Source organism: Juglans microcarpa x Juglans regia, chromosome 1D (assembly GCF_004785595.1).
Source record: "Juglans microcarpa x Juglans regia isolate MS1-56 chromosome 1D, Jm3101_v1.0, whole genome shotgun sequence".
In the NCBI taxonomy this organism is placed as follows: Eukaryota; Viridiplantae; Streptophyta; class Magnoliopsida; order Fagales; family Juglandaceae; genus Juglans; species Juglans microcarpa x Juglans regia.
In genome coordinates, this window is record NC_054594.1 from 33,407,970 (window position 1) to 33,431,011 (window position 23,042).

The window sequence follows — 23,042 nt, forward strand, 5'->3', positions numbered from 1 at the left end:
GGGCTCTAAACCATTAATGAATAAGAATAGTTGAAATTGGCAAAACCTTATTATATAACCCAAATAAAAATGAGAGTTGGAAAATCAGAAATCAATTTCATATTTATCAGTTTTAATATATACTAGTGGAGATAGTAATGATTCAATATATTAGGTCAACCTTTTTTTTTTTTCATTTCTAATCTTTATTATTGATAATGAGTTTTTTCGAAGATAAATACAAGGAATGTGGCACCAATTTAGAGTTCAACGATATAAAATATGGAAAAGTCTTCTTGTAAGTGATTTCGCACACCAATATTAAATGTAAGACATTTGTTTAATGAAACAATGAGAATTGAAGACAAAAATAATTTTTATAAGATAGAAGACTTTATTCTTCTCTAAAAAAAAATTTCTTTTATTTTTTTTTAATAAAAAAAGTTATGTGAGTGTTGATACGCGATTTAGTGCGCCAAACCGTTTGTACCTAACAAGTCTCATAAAATAATATGTGTTTGAGTCAAATACATATGAAAAATAGATTTGCAAATGAGTTTGAAATGGAAGTGCGTAAATAGCATATAAGTCAAACTCAATCCATTATAGAGGCATTCTAGCTCATTTATCATACAATATCTTTCATGTTTTCAACGACCTTTTTGGACGGCCTCGTCCTTCCAAATCTTCGTGCATATATAAGAGTTAATATAGAGCCATTATTTTATGGTATAAGATAAATGTCTATTATAAAAAAAATATTTATTTATTGTCACTTATTTGTTACCAAAATGATTATTTTTTATTAAGATGAATCAATTTTTATTACACATAATCATTCTCGTCATAAATATTCGTACGACTCAATGGCTCTACGAAGTCTAATCTAATTTAGCTAAGTAGGAGAATTGCTTGCACAACATGGAACAGGAGAAGTTCTTTAATTTGCTAATTAATTAAAATTTAAGACCGTCCAAGTTGCATTTTTTAAAGTGGATCATTATCTAGGTTGAGCTTTATTAAAGTGTCAACATCGCATTTAATAATAATATTGATCAGGTCGTCCCCGTGGTGATAAAATCATCATAGCCAGCATGTTCTTCAGTGATCAGAGTTTCTTTCTACGTCGGAATGAGGATATGCACGACATTCTCTCATCTCTATATTGGCTAATTTGTTCCCCACCCACCCTTTTATTTTCCCTTTTGATCTTTTATTATTATTATTACCAATAGACTAATGCTAGTAGATACACTTTTAGATATGCAAGTCTCACTCCCTTTTAAAAAAAATGAAGTTCACTATTAAAACAAATTATTTTTTTTTACGTGGATTTTAAATTTATTTATTTTTTAAAAATAAGTGTGCGAAACTTACACACTTTATAACTGTAAATATTATTTCTCTTATCAATATATATATATATATATTTAATTAATTTAGTATAATTAATTAAGTAAATAAATTTCAATGATATATATGTTTAGGCTGCGTTTAGATGTTGAGCTGAGTTTAGTTCTCTATAAATAATAGTGAGTTGAGATGGTGGAATGAGTTCTATGGGGTCACCTAAAATGAATTTAGATGCGTTTAGATATTAAGATAAGTTTAGATATATTTATGAGAAGTTGAAAAAGGTTGTGGGTTTCACGTGTAAAGAGGTGTTGAGTTGAAAAAAATTGTGAGTCTCATATGTAAAGAGATTTTGAGTTGAGATAAGTTTAGTGATTTGAGAGTTGAGTGTTTAGATGTTAGAAGAAGTCTAAATCTAACCTGAACTCAACTAAATTGAGTGCAATCTAACAACGCCTTAATTAATTTAGTATTTGAATTTGTTTAACACATTTTAAGATTATTATAATTGGCATTACACAAACATGGCCGTGCGAATGGGTCGAACCATAACATGTTGCTTTTTGACGTATTGCTAATGCATCAATAATATTGCTGCTTTTTGACATATCTGTTCGACCACCCCCACCTAAGTCTTATAAGTACAATTGATGATTTCTAGTGATGAGGCAATCAAACACTAATGTTACAAGTGAAATATTTTAGTTATGGAAATATTTTAGTTATGGAAAGATTTCATGAAAATAAATTTATAAATTAATGTTGTTCGATGTGATACATTAAATTTTAAAATTAATTTTATTATAATGTAGATCTAATGTATTATATAAAATCATGTCAGTTTGTAAATTTATTTTTATAAAATCTTTTTATGACTGTAGCACTCTTGTGATATAAATATCATTATTTTAATTTAGGAAAATGATAGGGGGACTGAGAATGGTGCCCCCATTTTGACTAATATTGTCTTTTTTTATTTAATAGTTAAGAATTTGACTATTACTAAATTGATATTTTTTTATTTTTTAAAAATATTTAAAGATGTTAAAAAAATGTTTGAAAAAGAAAAATAAAAAATAAAAAAAAGTATTTTCACTTGTTGGTACAATGATGGCCACCATTCTCGACCCCCTTAGCATTTTCCTTTAATTTATCTACTTATTTAATTTTGTCTTTGAGAAAGCTCTTGCTTCTCCGCACCCATATAGCTAACTACACTTTGCCAATATGTTGGCTTTTTATTATTATTATTTTTTTTAATGTTTTCTGCCTTCAATGAATCAAATATGGGTCATTACATTTTAAGAAAAACGGACTTTTGTGGTCATTAATTGCGGCGAAAAGATGATTTGTGATCAAAACAGATTCATTTTGACTGTAAATAATCATTTCGCTAGAATTAACTGGCCACAAATAAATAGTTTTCTTGTAATGTTAATTTGACCATAAAATATACAAACATATATAGACCATTATTGCTGGGGACCAACAAAACCAACTTGCATCCCCAATGATTCCGTCCCTTGAAAATAAGGAATTAATGCTTAGTTTCTTCTAAAAAACAAAGATCATCTTACGTATACTAATTACTTGAACTTATTTCTCAGACATTATTTCGCTTTTTACTTCTTAATTTCCTTGACAAGGGTATTCGAGTTCAATCTCTATAATTATCATGTTTTGTGAAAATTCAAGGATGACTCTAGTCTTAATAAACCAATTATATATTCAACTCACGTACCAAGATGATTTATCACTTAACCTTCTTTTTTAGGTTTCAATGCTTTTTCTTCCATTACTTATTTTTCAAATAAAAGAATCTCTCTAATTTTTCTTATAATGACAGTACAAAGTCATGGACTCCAACTATGTACGTAAAAGACACATGATATCACATCCTTGGCCTCCTTTTTTACACTAATAATGTAATAGCCCTACACACGTCACTCTTTTGATAAAGATTAGAGAAGTACATAGAGGTAGATGAGTTCTTTCGAAAAGAATTAGACCGTCAATCCCTTCAAGTTTCATTCTTGCATATGTACTCTCTAAGTGAGATACTTAACGCATTAAATACAACACTGTATATAAAGTCGATACACACGACACCTAGCATCTCCGTTTACGGTTAGGGCTACTAAGGTATCTAATCACATTTGCTTGCTTAACTTTTATATCCTCGTCCCCTACTCTTTCGAAATCTGTCATTCTTGATTTCATTTCATATGCTTGGAGTTATGCTTGGTAACATGTTATGGAGTAATAGTCTCGCTTATGAGATAGATCTAGATCTAAATGTTGGCTAAATAAGCTTCTTATAGTAAGAGGAATAGTTATGAACAATCTCCATCGGAATAGTGAAGGGAGGCCCCAATTGATAGAAAAAAGAGAGGAAATATCGTTATCTGTTTAGAGAATAATTTAATTATTGAGAAAGAAAAAATTAATACTTTAATTGAGAAAGCAATGGGCCACTGGCCTCTTTGTTTTCCTTCGGCATAATGGACCACCGGTCAATGATTGAAATGATGTCTCGATGACTCATCATTGGTGACTCGTGTCCAATCGCAGGCTCTTAATCCTCCTGAATATGAACATTTTAATCTTTATTTTTTCTTAATTAATGAAAAGCCAGGACACGTGATTTAAGAAGGAAGCTCACATGTATTAAGGCTCACCGTAACACTACCTCACACCAAGATTCTAACATACACCACTCCAAGGTAGCAGCACATCTAACAAACTCTGCAGGATGAAATATTACAGATAATTTTAAAGAAAAAATTTACACAATTTTTTACTATTCACACAATTTCTATACACTATATTTTTTTTAATTTTTATTATTATCTTTTCTTTTATCAAATATTTAATATATAAATAATGAATAGAAGAATTGCATTAATTTAAAAAGAATAAACTTAAAAAATATTATAAAAATTAAAAAAAAATATGGTGTGTGAAAGTTGGAGAGGTTGTGTAACATTGATCAATTCTAAAAGGCTCGTATAGTACTGAGGTGTCCACCATGAGTGTGAAATATTTATTGGGAATTGTCTATAAATATCTAGTATCTTTAGACTAATTGTAATTAGGAAATATGTTGCTTTTCAAATGTATTCATGAAAGAAGTTCGACTCTGTGAATAATTTATGCAAACAACTTTCCTGCACTTTGTTTCTGCTATCTAAACATGGCATCAGAGCCATAAAAAGGACTCACGTTCAATTCTTTATCCAAATACCATGGAACCAGACAAATCCTAACTACCGACAATCACCCCCACCATTATCAATTCGACCACCCACCTTATTACGGTAAAACTCAACATTGACAACTATCTTCTTTGGAAAGCCCAAATTCTTCCCTTCTTTAAAGGCCATCAACTCATAGGTTATGTAAATGGTTCCATACCCATGCCTCCTTCCACCATGGATGGTACAGATAATCCCAAACACCTGAAATGGGTCCTCCAAGACCAACTCATTCTCTCAGCCATAAACTCTTCTCTTATAGACACGGTTTTATCCCAAGTTCTTGAGTGATCTACCTCCCACGAGTTTTGGACAACTCTTCATAGTCTTTTTTTAGCTCAAACATCAGCCCATATTATGTAAAATCAGTATCAACTACCTACCCTCAAGAAATGATCAGAGTCTATCACTAATTATTTTCATAAAGACAAATCCCTAGCAAGCTCCCTTAGTGCTGCTGGACAACCACTCTCCCCTTCGAAATTTACCATCTATCTTCTTGCTGGTCTTGGGTCCGATTACAAATCTTTGGTTACCTCTATCACCACTCAGTCAGATCCCCTTTTCTCTTCCCAAATTTTCAGCTACCTTCTCAATCATGAATCCAAATTAGCTCATCAGACCACTTCTCTTCTCTCTAATACTCCACTTGCCGCTAACACCACTGTTACTAGTCCCTCACATTCCTTCTCTCCATCTTCTAGAGGTCGTGGCCGTGGGTTTAGGAGTGGTAGAGGTTCTGGTTGTGCCAATTTTTCTCGTCCCAATATATTTTCCTAATTCCTCTTCTTCCCGACCCACTTGTTAGGTTTGTCACAAATAGGGTCACATGGCCTTGTCATGTTATCATCGTTTTAATCACTTATATCAGTCCTCAGCCCCACCATCTCTTGCAGCTCATTATACTATTTTTCCATCTTCATCTATCCCTTATACTAACTGGTTTCCTAATACTCTCGCCACAAATCACTTCATTGTTGACTTTTCTAAACTTAATTTAGATTCCTCCCCTTATCAAGGTCCTGATAAAGTGAGCATTGGAGATGGTTCCACACTTCCATTCAAAATACTGGCTTTGCTCATCTTAAACACCTTTTGGTAAATTTCTTCTTCGCAATCTTTTTAATTTTCCTTTAATTACAAGCAATTTATTATCTGTTCGTCAATTCTGTCTGGATAATTTTGTATTTTTTGAGTTTCACTCTTTTGTCTTTGTTGTGAAGGATCTACATACTGGGGAGGTGCTTCTTCAGGGTTCCGTTAGGAATGGTCTTTGCTATTTCCTCTCCTACGCAACCACCATATCAAGCTCTCATTGGTGAAAGAACTTCCTCTCAACTATGGCATTACCGCCCAGGTCACCCCTCTCCTCGCATTACTGTCCTTACCATAGAAAAATATCAATTACCTGTCCATAAGAAATATGTCCTTTCTTTTTGTGTTGCTTGCTCCCAAGCCAAGTCTTATGCTCTTTCTCACCATCTCGTTCACAAACTCTTTTCAGTTTTTATTTCTTGATGTTTGGGGACCGGCACCAGTGTTGTCCTCTAATAGTTCTAGGTTTTATCTTTCCATTGTAGGCGAATTTTCAAAATATATATGGTTTTTTCCTTTACGTGCTAAGTCTGATGTCTCTACTATACTTCTTGCTTTTCTTCGTTATGTGAGTAATAATTTTTCATCTAATGTAATTTTCATTCTAAAGGATTGGTGAGGAGAGTTTCGATCACTCCACGCTTTATTTAGAAATTTTGGTATCTCACATAGAATTACATGCCTTTACTCACATGCTCAAAATGGTAATGTTGAGCAACGTCACGGTCACATTGTTGAAACTAGTCTCTCTATCCTCGCTCATTCCTCTGATCCCCATAAATAATAGGTTGAAGTCTTTCAAACTGCAATATTTCTCATCAACCGCATGCCCATACCTGTTTTACACAATATTTCTCGATTTCAAACTTTATTTCATCGTCCTCCAGATTACTCTTTTTTGATAATTTTTTACTCGGTCTGTTGGCCCAATTTAAGGCCTTTTAATCTTCATAAGATGGAGTTTCATTCTCAACTTTGTGTCTTTTTGGACTATAGTCCAGACCAGAAAGGCTACGATTGTCTTCACATCCCAACGGGCTGGACTTATATTTCTTGTGATGTGCGTTTTAATGAATAGTATTTTCCTTTTGCTACCACACCCAACCCACCTCTCATCCATTCCCTTCCCAGTCTTGGTTCCCATACATCTCACTATTGGGCATGTCCATCCTCAAATGTCCACAGTCTAGCCCGTTAACTCAAATATCTTCAAACCCACTTCATCTACCCTACTCGACTTTCACTTATTTTCCTCCTTCCCCGATCCTCAAGATCAAGTCTCCAACCCTCTTGATCTCTGCACCTCTTCATCCACTTCGGCCTCACCATCTACCTCTCCCACATCGCTCCTCAATATCCATCCCATGCTCACCCGTTCTAAAACTAACATTTGTTGCCCCATCCTTCGTTCCGATGGCACCATACCTTGGCCTCCTCCAAATCTTCTAATAACAGTCAGTCTCCCGATCCATTGAGCAATATTCCTTCAAGTGATCAACATTTTCATACTTCCGTTCTAAAACAGTTGGCCTCCCTCACTGTCTCTACATCTCAACCTGTTCCCGAAGAACCAGTCACCTACATCGAAGCCTCGAAATATCCCGAGTGGCGTGCTGCAATGTCTAGTGAATTCCAAGCCTTAACATTCACAACCACACCTAGGACTTAGTTCCATTTACACCGCACCTTAACATCCTGGGATCCAAGTGGGTTCTTAAGACCAAACGGCGAGCTGACGGAACCCTTGAACGTCGCAAAGCTCATCTTATGGCCAATGGCTTCCATCAGCAACCTAGCCTTGACTACACAGAGACCTTCAGCCCTATTGTCAAACCAGACACAATTCAACTTCTTATCTCTATTGTCGTTACACGTCGTTGGCCTCTTCATCAGCTAGACATATAAAATGCCTTCCTACACGGTGATCTAGACGAGGACGTCTTCATGAGTAACCAACTGGGTTTGTGAATCCTGACTTTCGTCAGTATGTTTGTAAATTACGTAAATCTATCTATGGTTTGAAACAAACCCTTAGGGCTTGGTTTACAAAGTTAAGCTCGAAATTACTATCTTTAGGGTTTCATAGTGCAATTTCAGATTCTTCCTTGTTTATTTTGTCCAATACGTCTGCCTCCATTGATGTTTTAATTTATGTTGATGATATAATAGTTACAGCTACTAACCCTGATCTAATTAATGATTTTATCTCTACTCTTCGATCTGTCTTTCCTATTAAAGATCTCGGTACCCTTCATTATATTTTAGGTGTTGAGGTTATTTGTAGCTCTACTGGTTTGTTCATGTCACAAAAATGTTACATTACTAATCTATTAGCTAGGAAAAACATGCAAAATTTGAAACACGTGTCTACCCCTATGTCCACTTCAGCCAAATTTACTGCTCTTGATAGATCCTCCTTTGAGGATCCTCAACTTTATCGCAGCATTGTCGGTAGCCTCCAATACCTTGTCTTTACTCAACCTAACATCTCATTCGCTATAAATAAAGTTTGTCAATACATGCACTGTCCCCGTGTTCCTTATTGACAAGCTGTCAAGATGATCTTACATTATCTTTGTCTTACCACTTCCTTTGGACTTTACTTCTCTACTACTTCATCTTTAAAACTCACTGCCTTCTCAAATGCCGATTGGGCTGGCTGTCCCGATGTCTAAAAAATCACTAGTGAATTTTGTGTTTATTTTGGTTCACATCTTGTTTCATGGGGCTCTAAGAAGCAGCCCACCATAGCTCAATCCTCCACAGTGGCCGATACAAAGCTATGACCAACACTGAATATGAAATTTTAGGGTTACAATCATTGTTAACAGAATTAGGCATTTTTCTCACTAATCCTCCAAACTTGTGGTGTGATAATATAGGTGCTACATATCTTTCTGTTAATCCAGTTTTACACTCTAGAACTAAACACGTTGATCTTGATTACCATTTTGTAAGGGACCGTGTTGTGCCAAAACCCTGAAAGTCTATTTTTTTTCAATTAAGGATCAAATTGTTGATATTCTCACCAAGCCATTATTCATAACAAGGTTCACTCTTCTCCGTTCAAGCCTCACAGTCATTTCAATGCCGCTTGAGTCGAGGGGGGCTATTAAGGCTCACCATAACATTGCCTCACAACAAGATTCTAAGAGACACGACTCTAAGGCAATAGCACATCTAACAAACTCTGCATGATGGAATATTGCAGATAATTCTAAAAGGCTCGTACAGTGCTGAAGTGTCCACCATGAGTGTGTAATATTGATTAGGAATTGTCTATAAATATCAAGTATCTTTAGACTATTGTAATTAGGAAATCTGTTGCTTTTCAAATATATTCATGAAAGAAGTTCGACTTTGTGAAGCTTTTATGCAAACACCTTTCCTGCACTTTGTTTATGCTATCTAAACAACATGCATACATGGTTCGTTATGATTGCCTGATTGGTAACAAGCTATATCTTATTCCCCGATACATTTAGCTGCATGGTTAGTGACAACTTGTGGTAGTTGTTTTATTTTGGATATAGTTGGGATTAAACTATACCTTAAATCTGTTTTTTAATAATTTATTATTGTCTAAATCAATCTTTAAAATCTATATATAGCTTTGCCTAGATAGAAAGCAATGGACTCTTGGCCCTTATCTTTTTAGCTAATATTAGGAAAAAAAAAATAGTGTTACATGCAAATCAAATTAAACAGCCCTAGGAACAAGCTAGAAGTGAAGAAACTCATGTAAACTTTGACTAATAAGCAACGTGCATTATTAGGTGGCAGAAAGAAAAGCAAATTTTCCTTAATCAGAAAACTGCGTCAATATCTACTTTGGGAAACCTTTCTAACCCTTTATGCTTCTTCTCTTTAATTGCAAACATAATTTTTTTTTCTCATGCAACTATAATAGGAACTTTCGTATCTCTATTCACATCTTCCTCATATGTAGTCTCTATGCTTGAAGAAAATGTTTTTTTTTTTTTAAACGAAACGACAACAAATGCGTGCATTTGCCTATCAAAGCCCTTGAACTAACCTTTTAGGCATGAAGGGCATTCTAAAGATATATTTCATTAGCTAGGCACTTGTCTATTGATTTGTTGAAAACAACTCCTTCGCCTACCGCACCTATTTGTATTGGTATAATCATGCTTACCAATATGCAATTGACTAAACATGATATATGGCTGGGCAGAACGACTTTGCTTAAGACTAGAATGCTACCCGCGCTCAAACTCACTTTCAATCTTCAAACTCCAGAACTAAACTCAAGTCATTGTTCATTCCCGCTCATGCTTACTAGCACATGCTTTCTATAACAATTCCCTTGCCTACTAGACTTGTCTAAAAGAAGACAAGATGGACGAGCACCTACCAACTTGAGTTAAGTGGTGTACTAAGTTTGGGCATGTTTGTGGGGAAGCATTTTGAAAACGTTGGAACTCTTTTGTAAAAAACAAGAAGCATTTTAGGTGACATTTCCTACATACTATAACGAAGAACACCACTATATATATATATATATATATATATGTATATGAATGAGTATGATCTAAATATACCTAGATTGTTTAATCCTGATTAGAATATGGTCTCCTTGCCAACAGGTAACAGACAATAATAGCATAGCCTTTGATTTTCTAATCTACAGGCATGTTTGTTCGGTTGAGGTGTCATCGATCTATACGATATTTAGATCAATGATTCCAAGGTTCAGTTTTTAGTTAAAAATCATGGAATTCCAAAAGCTTTTTATCGACATGATAGAAATTTTGATTCTTCGATGACAGTAAGAGGTTCGCAAGTGTCTCTTCCTCCCGTTATACAACAAAGATGAATTGGTCTGCCAGTGGAACTACTCGCTAAGCAGCGATCGATTACGTAGAACTGCTTAAGGTGGCTGCATGTGCAAAGTTTGTTTGTTTAGTGATTGTGGGGGTGCATTTGTTTCGCAAGGTAGTTAGTTTCTTCATCAAAGAGAGAGATGATAGTACTCAACATTCACTCTTGATTTCGTGATTGTTAATTATGGTCTAAATATGCGAATGCGTTCCTTATCTCACACGTGTACTTAATTAATTCTTAATTATCTTGTAAATCCATGTCAATTGAAACTAATTAATTGAAATTATTACGGGATATGACTTAGAGTTATTTGAATATTGAAAATTACTCTGAATTTAAAGTAGTATTTTTAACGATGAAATTAGATTGCATATAATTAATTGAGGTCAAGCATACATCTTCGTTCGATCATGTTTCCTGTTGAGATTTTGAAGATGAGTATGTTGTTTATAGTGTATATATATATATATATATATATATATATTCATTAAAATATCATCAATGGTTTTATGTAAAAGAACATGTTAAAGCTGACGTCACTAAGGGGTACGGTCCACGCAACCATAATCAAATCGGAAAAAAAGAGGCGGATTCGTTGGAGAATACACGTGTGCAGCCTAGATAAAAAAATATATAATATATAATATGTAGAGACGATGAATAAAAGTTTTCATATAATATATTAATATATACAAACGCAGAAGGCTTCACACGTGGACACTTGTACCCAATAGTTGTCCGGCTTTGAAGGGTCACTTTCCTCAAGATTGGATTCTAAACTCACGAGGTAATTTTTCTGATTGTCTTACCTCTTTTGTCGGTCTTCATGTTAACAGTCGAAACAGGGTACTGTACTTTAACCTTTTTTTTTTTTTCACCACCTTTTATATGTATATATATATATATATATATATATATATGTCGTGTGTTGGTATTTTTTTAATAAATGCTATTTATTAATTAATAACCTTTTTGTTTAAGAGATCATTACCGTTGCTTCCTTCTATTTTATTTTCTCTTAAATTTGGATGCTTGTACGTAGAAGGCTTCAAGCCGTTTAGATTTTTAGTGCTTATTAAAATGACAGTTGATTGGCTGCATTAATTTTCGGTTTAGAGGATTAATGTTGGCTGCTTTAATTTTCATTCAATTGTCCGGTTGCCAAATTTTCTTGAAACATGAACGTTTACTTTTCAAATTGAATTGTATTTTACTCATTTGAGGTTGTGTCAAGCGTTGGGTGATTTTTTGTAGCTTGGTGTTTTATCTCTTGAACGTACGTAGAAATAGTGTGAAGTTTTTGAAAGAACAAAAAGGCAAACTGTGTAGATCATATTTTTTAGAGTATTTTCAGACAAAATAGAGATGTTATTTGAGTGGAGTTTTGAGCTCAATTACTTGTATAGAGCAGGTTTGATCTATATGACGATCAGTTGGACTATTATTATATCATGGAAGAGACAAGTCAAGAGAAGATCTGATGTACATGTTCATTTAAAACTTTGTATATCGTAGAAGACTTGAATCTTCTTAAAGAGAGCGAAAATTATAATTTTTAGTTTATTATTGTGTATTTCACTAAAATTTTGTTAAAAATGTGGGTTTATATATATATAAAATACAGATCACCAGCTTTTTTTCTTAAATAAAAAATATACATAGTGAAATATTTTAAGAATTGTATGGATCTTGTAATTGGTAATTTATTTAAATGCCTATTTTGGGAAAATAACTTATAAAAAGAAAAAAAAAATGTGCAGGGCACTTTTATTATATATGTTGTTTTAGAAGGGCAATGTTTTTTGTAGTGATTGTGCTGATCATGGCCATTATTCCATGCATTAAAGGTTCAAACTGTACGAAGACCCTCTGTTATCACAAGAACCAGGCCAGAAGATGTTGATCTCAGAACAGTTGTTTATCAAATTAGAGATGATAGTTGTAGTCATGATTGTGAAAACGTCGTGTATTCACTTTAAAAAAAGTGAATAAAAAATAATTTTTTTAATAATAGACTATTTTTTTTCAAAACGACTGTAAGATATTTGCGCATTCCACCGTAGCATTAGTCTTAGCAAATATACCATGCCATATTATTATCTTCGATCACGCCTAATATGCATGCGTACTGATGGGGTTGACAAGTTGAGTAACAATTCTCAAAAAAGTAACAATCCTCCGAACGAGTAATATTACCTTAATTAGGAATATTGTTATAGCTACAGTTATTCATATAGATTTCATCGGAATTTCAGTCGCTGGCCGATCCCTGTCATACCAACATCCTCGATCTCTCTCAATATAATCTCAATTAACACCGAATAAAATGCAATAATGATGAGGAGTTGAATAAATTCATGGATTTGTATGATATCTGATCATTCATGCATTTCAAGTATGAGGTCTCTGTACAGATAATCATTTCCTAAGTACGGCTACTCGTTTATGGAAAAATCTGTCCTTCCAGAGTTCCTTTCACTTTGTCATGGAGAGTTTGAATAGGAATCATACGATTACGTTGCATATATATATAGCTTTTATTTCCTTGTCTTACTTAACCTGATCATGCTGGATTGGTTGCTAATTAAAACCTCGTGTGTATACTTCTTTGAGTCGTATACATGTAATTATCACCTTCTCGCATATATTGCTGTTTACAATACATTCAAATCAATAAAAGCTGGAGAAAGTTCACAAAAATATTATTTACAGTGATATAAAGGAGAAGAAAAAAAAAGGAAAGACAAATCATATATAACGGATTAGTGATTACTCTCTCTGATCTCTCTCTCTCTACTATATATATATATATATGCTCTCTCAAAAGACAAAAGTCAAAGAATCTTTCTGGTACTGGTGATGAATACGTAAACTTGGGCATCGCTTTTGTCTTCTCACCCCCTAACCCGGCGGTTCTTACCCTCCGTCACGTGCTGCCGGTGTACTTATCCTCGCCATCTCAACTAGTCCTTACTAACTTCTAGCTCTTCATTTCCCTGTCCAAACCACCCCTGTAAGTTCCCACACCTTTTCTACTTCTTCATGCTTTCGTGTTTGGTGTTATCATGCTGTATGTTTTTTGTTACTCTTTGCTTTGTGTTTGTGATCGAGGAGTGAGGAGCAGCATTTGATACTCTTGCAGTTTGGAGGAAAAAGGATTAATCTGGGCTGTGATTATTGAAACCAGGAGAATGTTGCCGCAGAGGAATTTGTGGGTTGCGGTATTATTGATTACAGGAGTTATTGGAGCTAATCTCTACACTTTGGAGGGTCGCCCGCGACGAGTTCTCTTGGATACAGATGTTGATACTGATGATATCTTTGCTCTCTTGTACCTCTTGAAGCAAAACAGGTCAGAGTTAGAGGTGGAGGTGAGTTAATAACGTGTCCTTTCTATCATCACTTGACTGACTTTTTGCTATTTTCAAATGGTGCTCCAAAACGATTTTAATGTTAAAACTTTGGCATTTTAATAGTTTATTCTTCACCAGAGCAATACAAGTGATTTCATAGCAAAATGACAACATGTACAATTGACGAGAATCTTGCGTATATCAGTAGTTGAAGACGCAGGATTTTCTTGTTATAGATGGCTTTGGTGGAAGTTGCAGCTCATAGTTTACTTGTTGATAAGCGATGACTCGTTCGAATTATTAACGTAATATTGATCTAAATGCCTTGATGGTTTAGAGTTTAAATAATAGCTGCAGTGAGATTAGATGTCTATAGTTAAATGACTAAAGAAAATATAGTGAATCTGATCAGTAAAACTTGATGCAGGCAGTCACTATCAATGCAAATGCATGGACTGATGCGGGACATTCTGTGAATCAAATCTATGACATTCTTTACATGATGGGCCGTGATGACATTGCTGTTGGAGTAGGAGGTGATGGTGGGATACTAGAAGATGGTACAGTTCTCCCAAATGTTGGAGGGTTTCTTCCTATTATTGAACAGGTGTGAAAAAGTACTCTGTGATCATTGTGAATGCATGATTAACTAGAAAGATCATAATGTGTAACTTAACCTTACCATTTATATAATGTTACTCTTGTTATTATCTGTATGGTTCTAATATTATTATCAATATATCAGGGGATTTCAACTGTAGGATATTGTAGATATAGACAAGCTATTCCTGTAGGTTCAAGAGGGCGATTAGATCTTGATGCCAACTATGGAATCCGAAAAGCTTTCCTCCCGCAGGTATGGATCTGTACAAGAATCTTGTTCTCGGATGAGATCTGTACTTATAGTTGGTCTGAATACCCATGAATTACAGCACATTGATGCACTTTTATAATGATACTCTTTATGGACTTCTTGCATCTATAAGTTGAGAATGGTATATAGAAAAAGAGGTACACTTGGCCATCATTTTCTGAATTTTATAACAGGTAGAGTTGATTGTCCTCGCAATCTTTACTAATAACTTACTTTTCCTTGTTTATTTATTTGAAGCGTGTTGGCTGATAACCCTTAAAATTTTGCAGACAAGGCATTATTTTTCTTTTTTGGGTCTTGGCTGGGGAAGTTTGTACAGGACGTGCCTTAGTATTTCTTAATGTGCATCCTCTAAATTGCTATTCTAGAAATGCATTCTGTATACACATTGTCCTCCTTCAGCTGTTTCTGTTAGGATTTAGGAGTCTATTCGAGCTGTGCTGTTGGCCATTCCATTTTAATTAGTTAAAAACTATTTTATATATGCAAAGTCAGCCAGATCAGCTGGATGCTTTGAGCTTAAAAAATTATCAAGTTCATAAGGTTTGATTCTTGGTTTTCATATCGTTTAGCTCACATAACTTGTGATGTAATTAGGGGAGAAGGAAGTATACTCCTCTTGGTCAACCAACTGCTCAGCAAGTTATGATTGAAGAAATATCAGAGGGTCCCATAACTGTATTTCTTATAGGAGCACATACCAATTTTGCAATTTTCTTAATGAACAATCCACATCTAAAGAAAAATATCGAGCACATTTATGTCATGGGTGGTGGTGTGAGGTCAAAGAACCCAACCGGTTGTTGTCCAAAAAATGCTGGCAGCTCATCTTGCTTGCCTCAGCAATGTGGTGACCATGGTAATTTGTACACGGCCTATGCAAGTAATCCTAATGCAGAGTTCAATATGTTTGGAGATCCTTTTGCTGCATACCAGGTAATGCACTTCCTTGTGACAGATCATCATATCAGAAAGTGGTTGCATTTGACAATGATTCCTTTTCTTTTAGGTTTTTCACTCTGGCATTCCCATCACACTTGTTCCACTGGATGCGACGGACACTATCCCAATTAGTGAGAAGTTCTTTGACACATTTGAGCAGAATCAGAATACATATGAGGCACAGTACTGCTTCCAGTCATTGAAAATAAGTCGTGATACATGGTTTGGCAACCAATTCTATACGGTAATTTCTTCCTATTATGAATTCAAATACATACCCACCTACTCTAATTTTCATCTCCTTCAGGAGTTGAAGTTAATATATATATATATATATATATATATATATGTGTGTGTGTGTGTGTGTGTGTGTGATACATGAATTTGATTATTTGCAGAGCTATTTTATGTGGGACTCCTTAGCAGCTGGTGTGGCCACTTCAATCATGCTTAACTCTCACAACCATGATGGGGAAAATGAATTTGCTGAAATGGAGTATATGAATATTACTGTAGTTACTTCAAACAAACCTTATGGGATGCATGATGGCTCTAATCCATTCTTTGATGATTGCGGAGCTCCCAAGTTTAACTTAAAAAAAGGTGGAGTACATAGTGGTCATGTTCAGACTGGACTTCGAGATCCTTTCTGCATTGTGAAGAATGGGAAGGGAAAATGCCAGGTATTAGATTGCTTAATCTTGTAACATTCAAGAGACAACTTTTTCACTAATTAAAGTCCTTTTTCCACCACATATCACTCACCAAAGCTTAATTTCCTTCTTTACCTTCATAAATCTGCTTTATTTGCTAAGAGGATGCATACACATACATGTTAGTACTGAAACTCGGGCTGAAGTACTGTAGTTTTCTTCATATGTAGAGAACTAATAAGATTGTAAGATTGATTGGACTTGTGTTTTGTGTTGTTCGAATGTTCATGTGCTATCTATATCAGGATGGTTATACAGCAGAAGTTACTGGTCCGGAGGCAGTACGTGTGCTAGTTGCTACGAAAGCCAAACCTAGCCAGGAGACAAACAGTTTACTAGACAGAGAATTTTATAAGAGCTTCTTGTGTGTAAGTTTTTCTATAACGCCCTGTCCCGGAGAGTTAGTTTCTGTTATCTAAAATCATCTTCAATAACATAATTATATATACTCCAAAAATTCTATAAAATATTAACTTATTTATTCAACACAAATATCCATGTTCCTTCACATGGACACCAAAGAAATACCTCAATAAAATAAATTAAAATCTCCACAAAGAGTCGGAAATATCCATGACTCAAAATACCTATATAACATAAAATAATAAATCCACTAAATAGGACTCTCCAATAAATACTTGTACCATTTGGTACTTATTCCTCTATGATCATCAAATATTTCTAACACTTCATACTTTTGATTTCTAACTGAACCATTAAAATTATCTAAAAAATATTATGGAGATAAGGGGTGTATTATTAACAACTTAGTAAGCAGATAACATATACTAGTATGTAAACATGAGCATTTACAAAATTCAGAATGCAAAACAAAACATTTATATTTTCAAAATATAGAATCAGGACATGTTATCAAAAATATCAAAGCTAAAATTCAAAAATATTCTTATTCAAAATTCTTTTAGTATAGCATAATTGAAGCATCACATTAGAACATAATTTCATGTTTAACCCTCATGGTAGGGTTGTGTAAACCCTGGCAGCCAATTGAGCAGAAATAGAATGTGAAATCTCCCTTTTATTATTCTTGAAGTCCTGAGTGTGCACACAAGAAAGACCATCCAGAAAACCACTTTGTTTCCAAAGTGGGTACACCATAAACAAAAAATTTGATACTAACCCGAACAGAACAAAATAGAAACAGAATGTCATGCCAGAGATTTTTAGAAATCACATCATATCATGTCAAAGTATAGAATAAATTCAGATCACCTTCATATAATTATGCACAAATTTTCATATTCGCTCTTTTTGCACAGTTCATAAACAGAATGCCAAAAATAACTCATGTCTACACCAGTCATGACAGAAAATACTTTCTCTTCTTAAACGGAATTTCATGTGAATACAAATAAAATGATCGAAGTTGTTTTCAAGTTTTTCTTTTCATAACAAAATATGCATATTTTTCATAAAATCAACATCAATCCAATCGTTTTATGCAAAGTCTAGCATAGAAATTCCACTTAGCTGGATTTTTTTTTTTTTTTACTTCTCTGAATTTTCTCACAACAGTACCAATGAAAATTAATCATTACCTATAAAATAGACACATAACTTACTTAAATCTCTAATAAACCACAAATTTTGATATCTAAGCCTAAAATACTAAAATAACCCATTTTCTTAAAAATCTAAAAATGCTCATAACTCTAAAATATCATCACTTCCCAAAATCATCGATATCCACTTAATATTCACCTAAAAAAATTCCAACTCAATCACAAGTCTATTTTAAAAAATAAGTCCAAATTGAAATATCTATCCGAATATTAAAAGTCAAGCCCATCCTAATTCAATAAGTATTCTGCCAATGTTTGACTAAAATAGTAATAATGTAAAAAAAAATAATTTTGAAAAGGGTTCTTCAGTTGCCTTACGAAATCACTTGACAATAGGGCTTGATGGCATTTCTTTGTAAATAACACTACAACTAAGGTTATTCTACAAAATAGCTCACGTCGGGATCGTGGTGGTGAAGTCTGGGTAGTGGCTGGCGGCAACTACGTGGAGGAGAATTTTCACTGAAAACACAAGGCTATGGCAATGAGGCTCTTCTCGCGATGCAACAACTTGCTACTGTTCCGTGTGATCGAGGCGGAGGGAAGGTGGTTACTTGTTGTTACCATGACTAAAGTTGCTTCCTGGACGTGGACTTTGGCTGCGGCGTGGGGTTGGGCAGACCTTCGCGTGGGGAGGTGATGGCCACAAGGGGTGGAAAAAAAAAGGGTAGTTGTGGAGGAGTTTCACTGAAGAACTCAAGGTCGCGACAACCCTAGGTTGGAAAAGAAAAGAAAATTAAGGTTTGCATGAAGTGCCGATTACGTGAGTATTTATACATGCACTGATGTCATGAACCCTAGAGGGATGGAGACGTGCATGCGTGGAGACTGATGTTGGTTCTCACGGGCTTGGGTTTTGGGCGAGCAAGGTTTGGGCTTTTTCCTTGAGTTTTGGGCCTCGATTCAACATTTAAAATAATTCAATTTGTCCCACAAATTTCTTGGCCTAGAAAAAGATTCCACCTAATTCAAAAATATTTAATAATTTTAACTTAATTAACAAGCCAAATAAAAATTCAATATCGGCCAAAATAAAATTTGAGCCCGTAGTCTATTTCAAAAATTACTCGTTAATCTTAAATGAACTTTTCATACGTATAAATCCAAAAATTTTTAGAAAGTGAGCTTGGTACTGAGCCCCAGTGTTACATTATCTATATGCCTCTTGTCTCCATATTTTTTTAAATATCTGTCATTGAACACTGATTTATTGGTTTACACTAGAAAATGCTTGCACACACGCAAAACACAGTTTCTTGTATAATTGATGTCTACCTGGAATACTTCCATGCTTTTGTTGTGGTTGTCGTTCATCCTTATAATGGAATGTATTCTTTCTTGCAGAGTCTAAACCGACCTCAACATACTGGGAGATTTAGTTTTAGGTCTCAATTTCCCTACTACAAAGAAGTACTTTACAAACCAGATTTTGGATCTAAAACACTTGGCAAACCTGTTGTTTTTGACATGGATATGAGTGCAGGAGATTTTCTAGCTCTGTTTTACCTCCTAAAAGTACCTGTGGAAGTGATCAACCTCAAGGTAAAGTTATCTTTTTAGCTTTTGGTTGTCACACCATTCCAACGATTTGTAACTTGAGAACTCAGTACAGTTTACTTTCTATACCATGAATCATTCAAAACACATTGCACAAAATGCAACATATCTTCGATCCAAGTAGAAATGGAAACTAGTTTTGTGGCAAATTTTCAACTATATCGACAAACAGTAATTTTAATGTGCATTGTCTTTCTTCTTTCATCCAGGCTATAATTGTAAGCCCAACTGGTTGGGCTAATGCTGCTACAATAGATGTCATTTATGATTTACTTCATATGATGGGGCGTGATGATATTCAAGTTGGTCTTGGAGACTTATTTGCAATGAATCAGTCTGATCCGAGCTTTTCAGCTGTTGGAGATTGCAAATACATTAAGGCCATCCCACATGGCAGTGGTGGATTTCTTGACTCTGACACTCTCTATGGTCTTGCTCGTACTTTGCCACGAAGCCCTAGAAGGTACTAAATTGAGAACTTCCTACAAATCAGTATGTAAAAGGGCTATGTTTTGTTTGTGGTGTATTCATTTGATACACAGATTCTCAAGTACTGGAATGCTAAATGCTATCTTTTTGCTCCAAAAAAAAAAAAAAAAAAAACTGAATGTCAATTAAATTGTCTGCTTTTATTTCAAGGAGGAAGACAAACCGATTGAATAATGATCTCTTGGGCTGCCCAATCTTATACACCCTCGTGCAGTTACATTCTTCATCATATTAAGCATCTTATATTTTTGTGCAGCATGGAGATATTCCACATAAATGAATAACAGACTCTATCATCTTTATAATTGACAATGTGCAAAGACTTAACATTGATGTACTTTATTAGCCGAAGAAGATGAGACTAGAGAAAATTGATTAGTCTGGGACTGAAATCTCGAATTCTGTAACAGGTATACAGCTGAGAATTCTGTGAAATATGGAGCTCCTCGGGACACTGATCACCCTGAGCGTAGACAGCCACTAGCATTGGAAGTTTGGAAGTCTGTAGTGAAATCACTTGACCAAGGATCTAAAGTCACCATACTGACCAATGGACCCCTGACTAATCTTGCCAAAATTATTTTATCAGAGAAAACTACCACCTCTCTTATTCAGGTAAGTGAGGATTTTTTTTTTTTTTGGTTATTGGGTATTTAATCGTTAACCTCTTATGTAAATTGGGTGGGAAAAAGGAGTTACACTCCAGTTTCCACCCAAAGTCTTTACCAAAACATGATTTAGATCTCCAGATCAAGCATGCTGTTCTGACCAAATTATGCAAGTGCTGTACTGCTGAACTTGATAATAAACCCAAACTTGCTTTGTTTATTATGTTATAAATTTGAAAAATTCGATAATGTGCATATGATATTGGCATCAAATGATTATAAATCTCACTGCACAGGATGTTTATATAGTTGGAGGACACATCGACCATGGTCACACGAACAAAGGAAATGTCTTTAGTGTTCCTTCCAATGAATATGCAGAATTCAATATGTTTCTTGACCCTGTGGCTGCAAAGACGGTCTTTGATTCGGAACTCAATATCACGCTCATTCCACTTGGCATCCAGCGTAGAGTTGCTTCATTTCCAAGGCTCTTAGAAAAGTTCCAGGACATAAAAAGGACAGATGAAGCTAAGTTCGCCCGCCGTTTGCTGACAAGGCTATACCGCTTGCAACAAATCGACATTAGATATCAACATATGGTAAAGTCATGAATCTAAGAACTTAATTAGTTTTACAAGGTTTCACAGTAAAGTTAGTATATGCTGTGAACATAATGGCATTCTCATGCATGCATGTACAATGAATGTTCCACATGGTATAGTTCTGCACCCCCCCCCCCCCCCCCCCCCCCCCCCCCCCCCCCCCCCCCCCCCCCCCCCCCCCCCCCCCGCGTGCAGGGATCTGCAGCATGTCCTCTAGGTGATTTTGATGAGAGTCTTTTGGTTTCTTCAATTTTGAACTTCCTGCAAAGGATTTAAAATATTGTATGAATAGGATGATTTCGTTTCCATTGCTTTAGCTGCTGATAATGAATGCTATTCTGGTGCAGAATACATTCTTCGGGGAAATCCTTGGTGCAGTAGCCCTGGCTGGTGATCATTCCACTTTGGAGCCAACTTCGCGAGTGAAGCCCATCAAAGTCTTTGCTGAAGGTGTTGAATCCAAAGATGGACAGACCGTGATTGATAAAAAACAAGGAAAATTGGTTAAAGTATTGAAAAAAGTTAACCACACAGCGTATTACCATCTATTTGCAAATCAGCTTGGAAATTCGAAGCAGTCTGCTGTGATAGGAAGTTTTGATGACCAGAGAAGAATGTGGAGTACACCATCAACATAACCTGAGTTTTCTTCAAGGCAATGGGTTAATTATTCTTTGACAACAGGAATTTTTTTTCGTCTTCTTGATATACAGCTGCATCGCAGTTTCACCTACACGAAAAAATAATATAAAATAAACAGCATTTCCATTTGTATTGCTGATATTCTTCACAGAAATTTTTACAATATCACGTTTCATGTAGGAACTGGTCATTATGCTTTGTAGTCAGTTCCGTGAAAGCAACATTCACAGGGTTGTTCTTTTTCTTAATCCTTGTTGAAGCAAATTAATTGTTCATTGTCTATAGTTTCTATAGTTTATTATCCATCCCCAAAATTTGTAAATGAACAAATAATCAGCAATAAATCTCACAATGACCACCTTCTCTTCTATCATTTGAGTAGAAAATAATGCAAACAAAAACAAACCGTTGGATTTGTGAAGCCTAGTTCCAACGAAGATTCGTTACGGATTTTTTCAGTGGAGTTTCAATCAAACTTGGGCCATTAAGTGCAGACTTGGGCCGGGCCGGAGAGACTTTTTGACCCAATTTGTGACTAGAGAAACACTGGATATAAAGTTTGCTCGACATTCATGTGACAGGTTGCTCGAGTGAACCTCAGACAAAGAGTTCGCTCGACACTCGTTCGAGCGAATTTCAGACAAAGAGTTTACTTGAGGCTAGTTCGAGCAAATAATCCAAAAATTGTGAAATTAAGGGTCCATTTCGGAATATAATTGTTATAAGGTATTCTCAAATATTTTATTCCTAAATATCATTCAAACACAAAAAACTTTTCAACTCCAAATCTTTAACTTTTCATTTAATCATTACTTAATCATTACAATTTTTCCAAACTTATAAATAAAACATAAAAAAAGTATAACTTTTTCAAATTCAGAATAAAAATAATATTAAAAAATAATATTCAAATAGTTTTTTAACTTTATAATATTTTTATTCAATTTTTTCTCTCTCATTTCCTAAAACCCAATAAAAATTTTAACGCAAACTATTTCATTAACATTTACAAACTATTTTACTACTATTCATGAATATTCTAAGATATTCTTGCTGTAGCTAGATGAGTCCTAACGTTTCCGCTATACAACCCTATATATATGTTTATTATGAATAATATGGTCGTTGTAAGCATTGTAATTCCGACCCA

At 34.8% G+C, this 23,042-nt stretch overlaps 1 protein-coding gene across 4 annotated transcripts; it reads left to right on the forward strand.

Moving 5' to 3' along the window:
* The first annotated feature begins 13,278 nt into the window (after window positions 1–13,278).
* On the forward strand, window positions 13,279–22,160 carry LOC121241621. Of its 4 annotated transcripts, none has more exons than XM_041139465.1 (13): window positions 13,281–13,539; window positions 13,669–13,897; window positions 14,307–14,486; window positions 14,625–14,735; window positions 15,351–15,689; window positions 15,763–15,939; window positions 16,094–16,378; window positions 16,654–16,776; window positions 19,336–19,533; window positions 19,758–20,011; window positions 20,448–20,652; window positions 20,942–21,247; window positions 21,598–22,160. In XM_041139465.1, the coding sequence occupies exons 2-13, from the start codon at window positions 13,718–13,720 to the stop codon at window positions 21,886–21,888; spliced, it is 2,649 nt and encodes an 882-aa protein (XP_040995399.1). In that variant the 5' UTR covers window positions 13,281–13,539; window positions 13,669–13,717; the 3' UTR covers window positions 21,889–22,160. The 4 variants fall into 4 exon arrangements, with proteins under 4 accessions (XP_040995424.1, XP_040995399.1, XP_040995408.1 ...); XM_041139474.1 differs by having other exon boundaries at window positions 13,282–13,539; window positions 13,714–13,897; XM_041139481.1 differs by lacking the exon at window positions 13,281–13,539 and having other exon boundaries at window positions 13,765–13,897; window positions 14,311–14,486.
* Window positions 22,161–23,042: the final 882 nt, after the last annotated feature.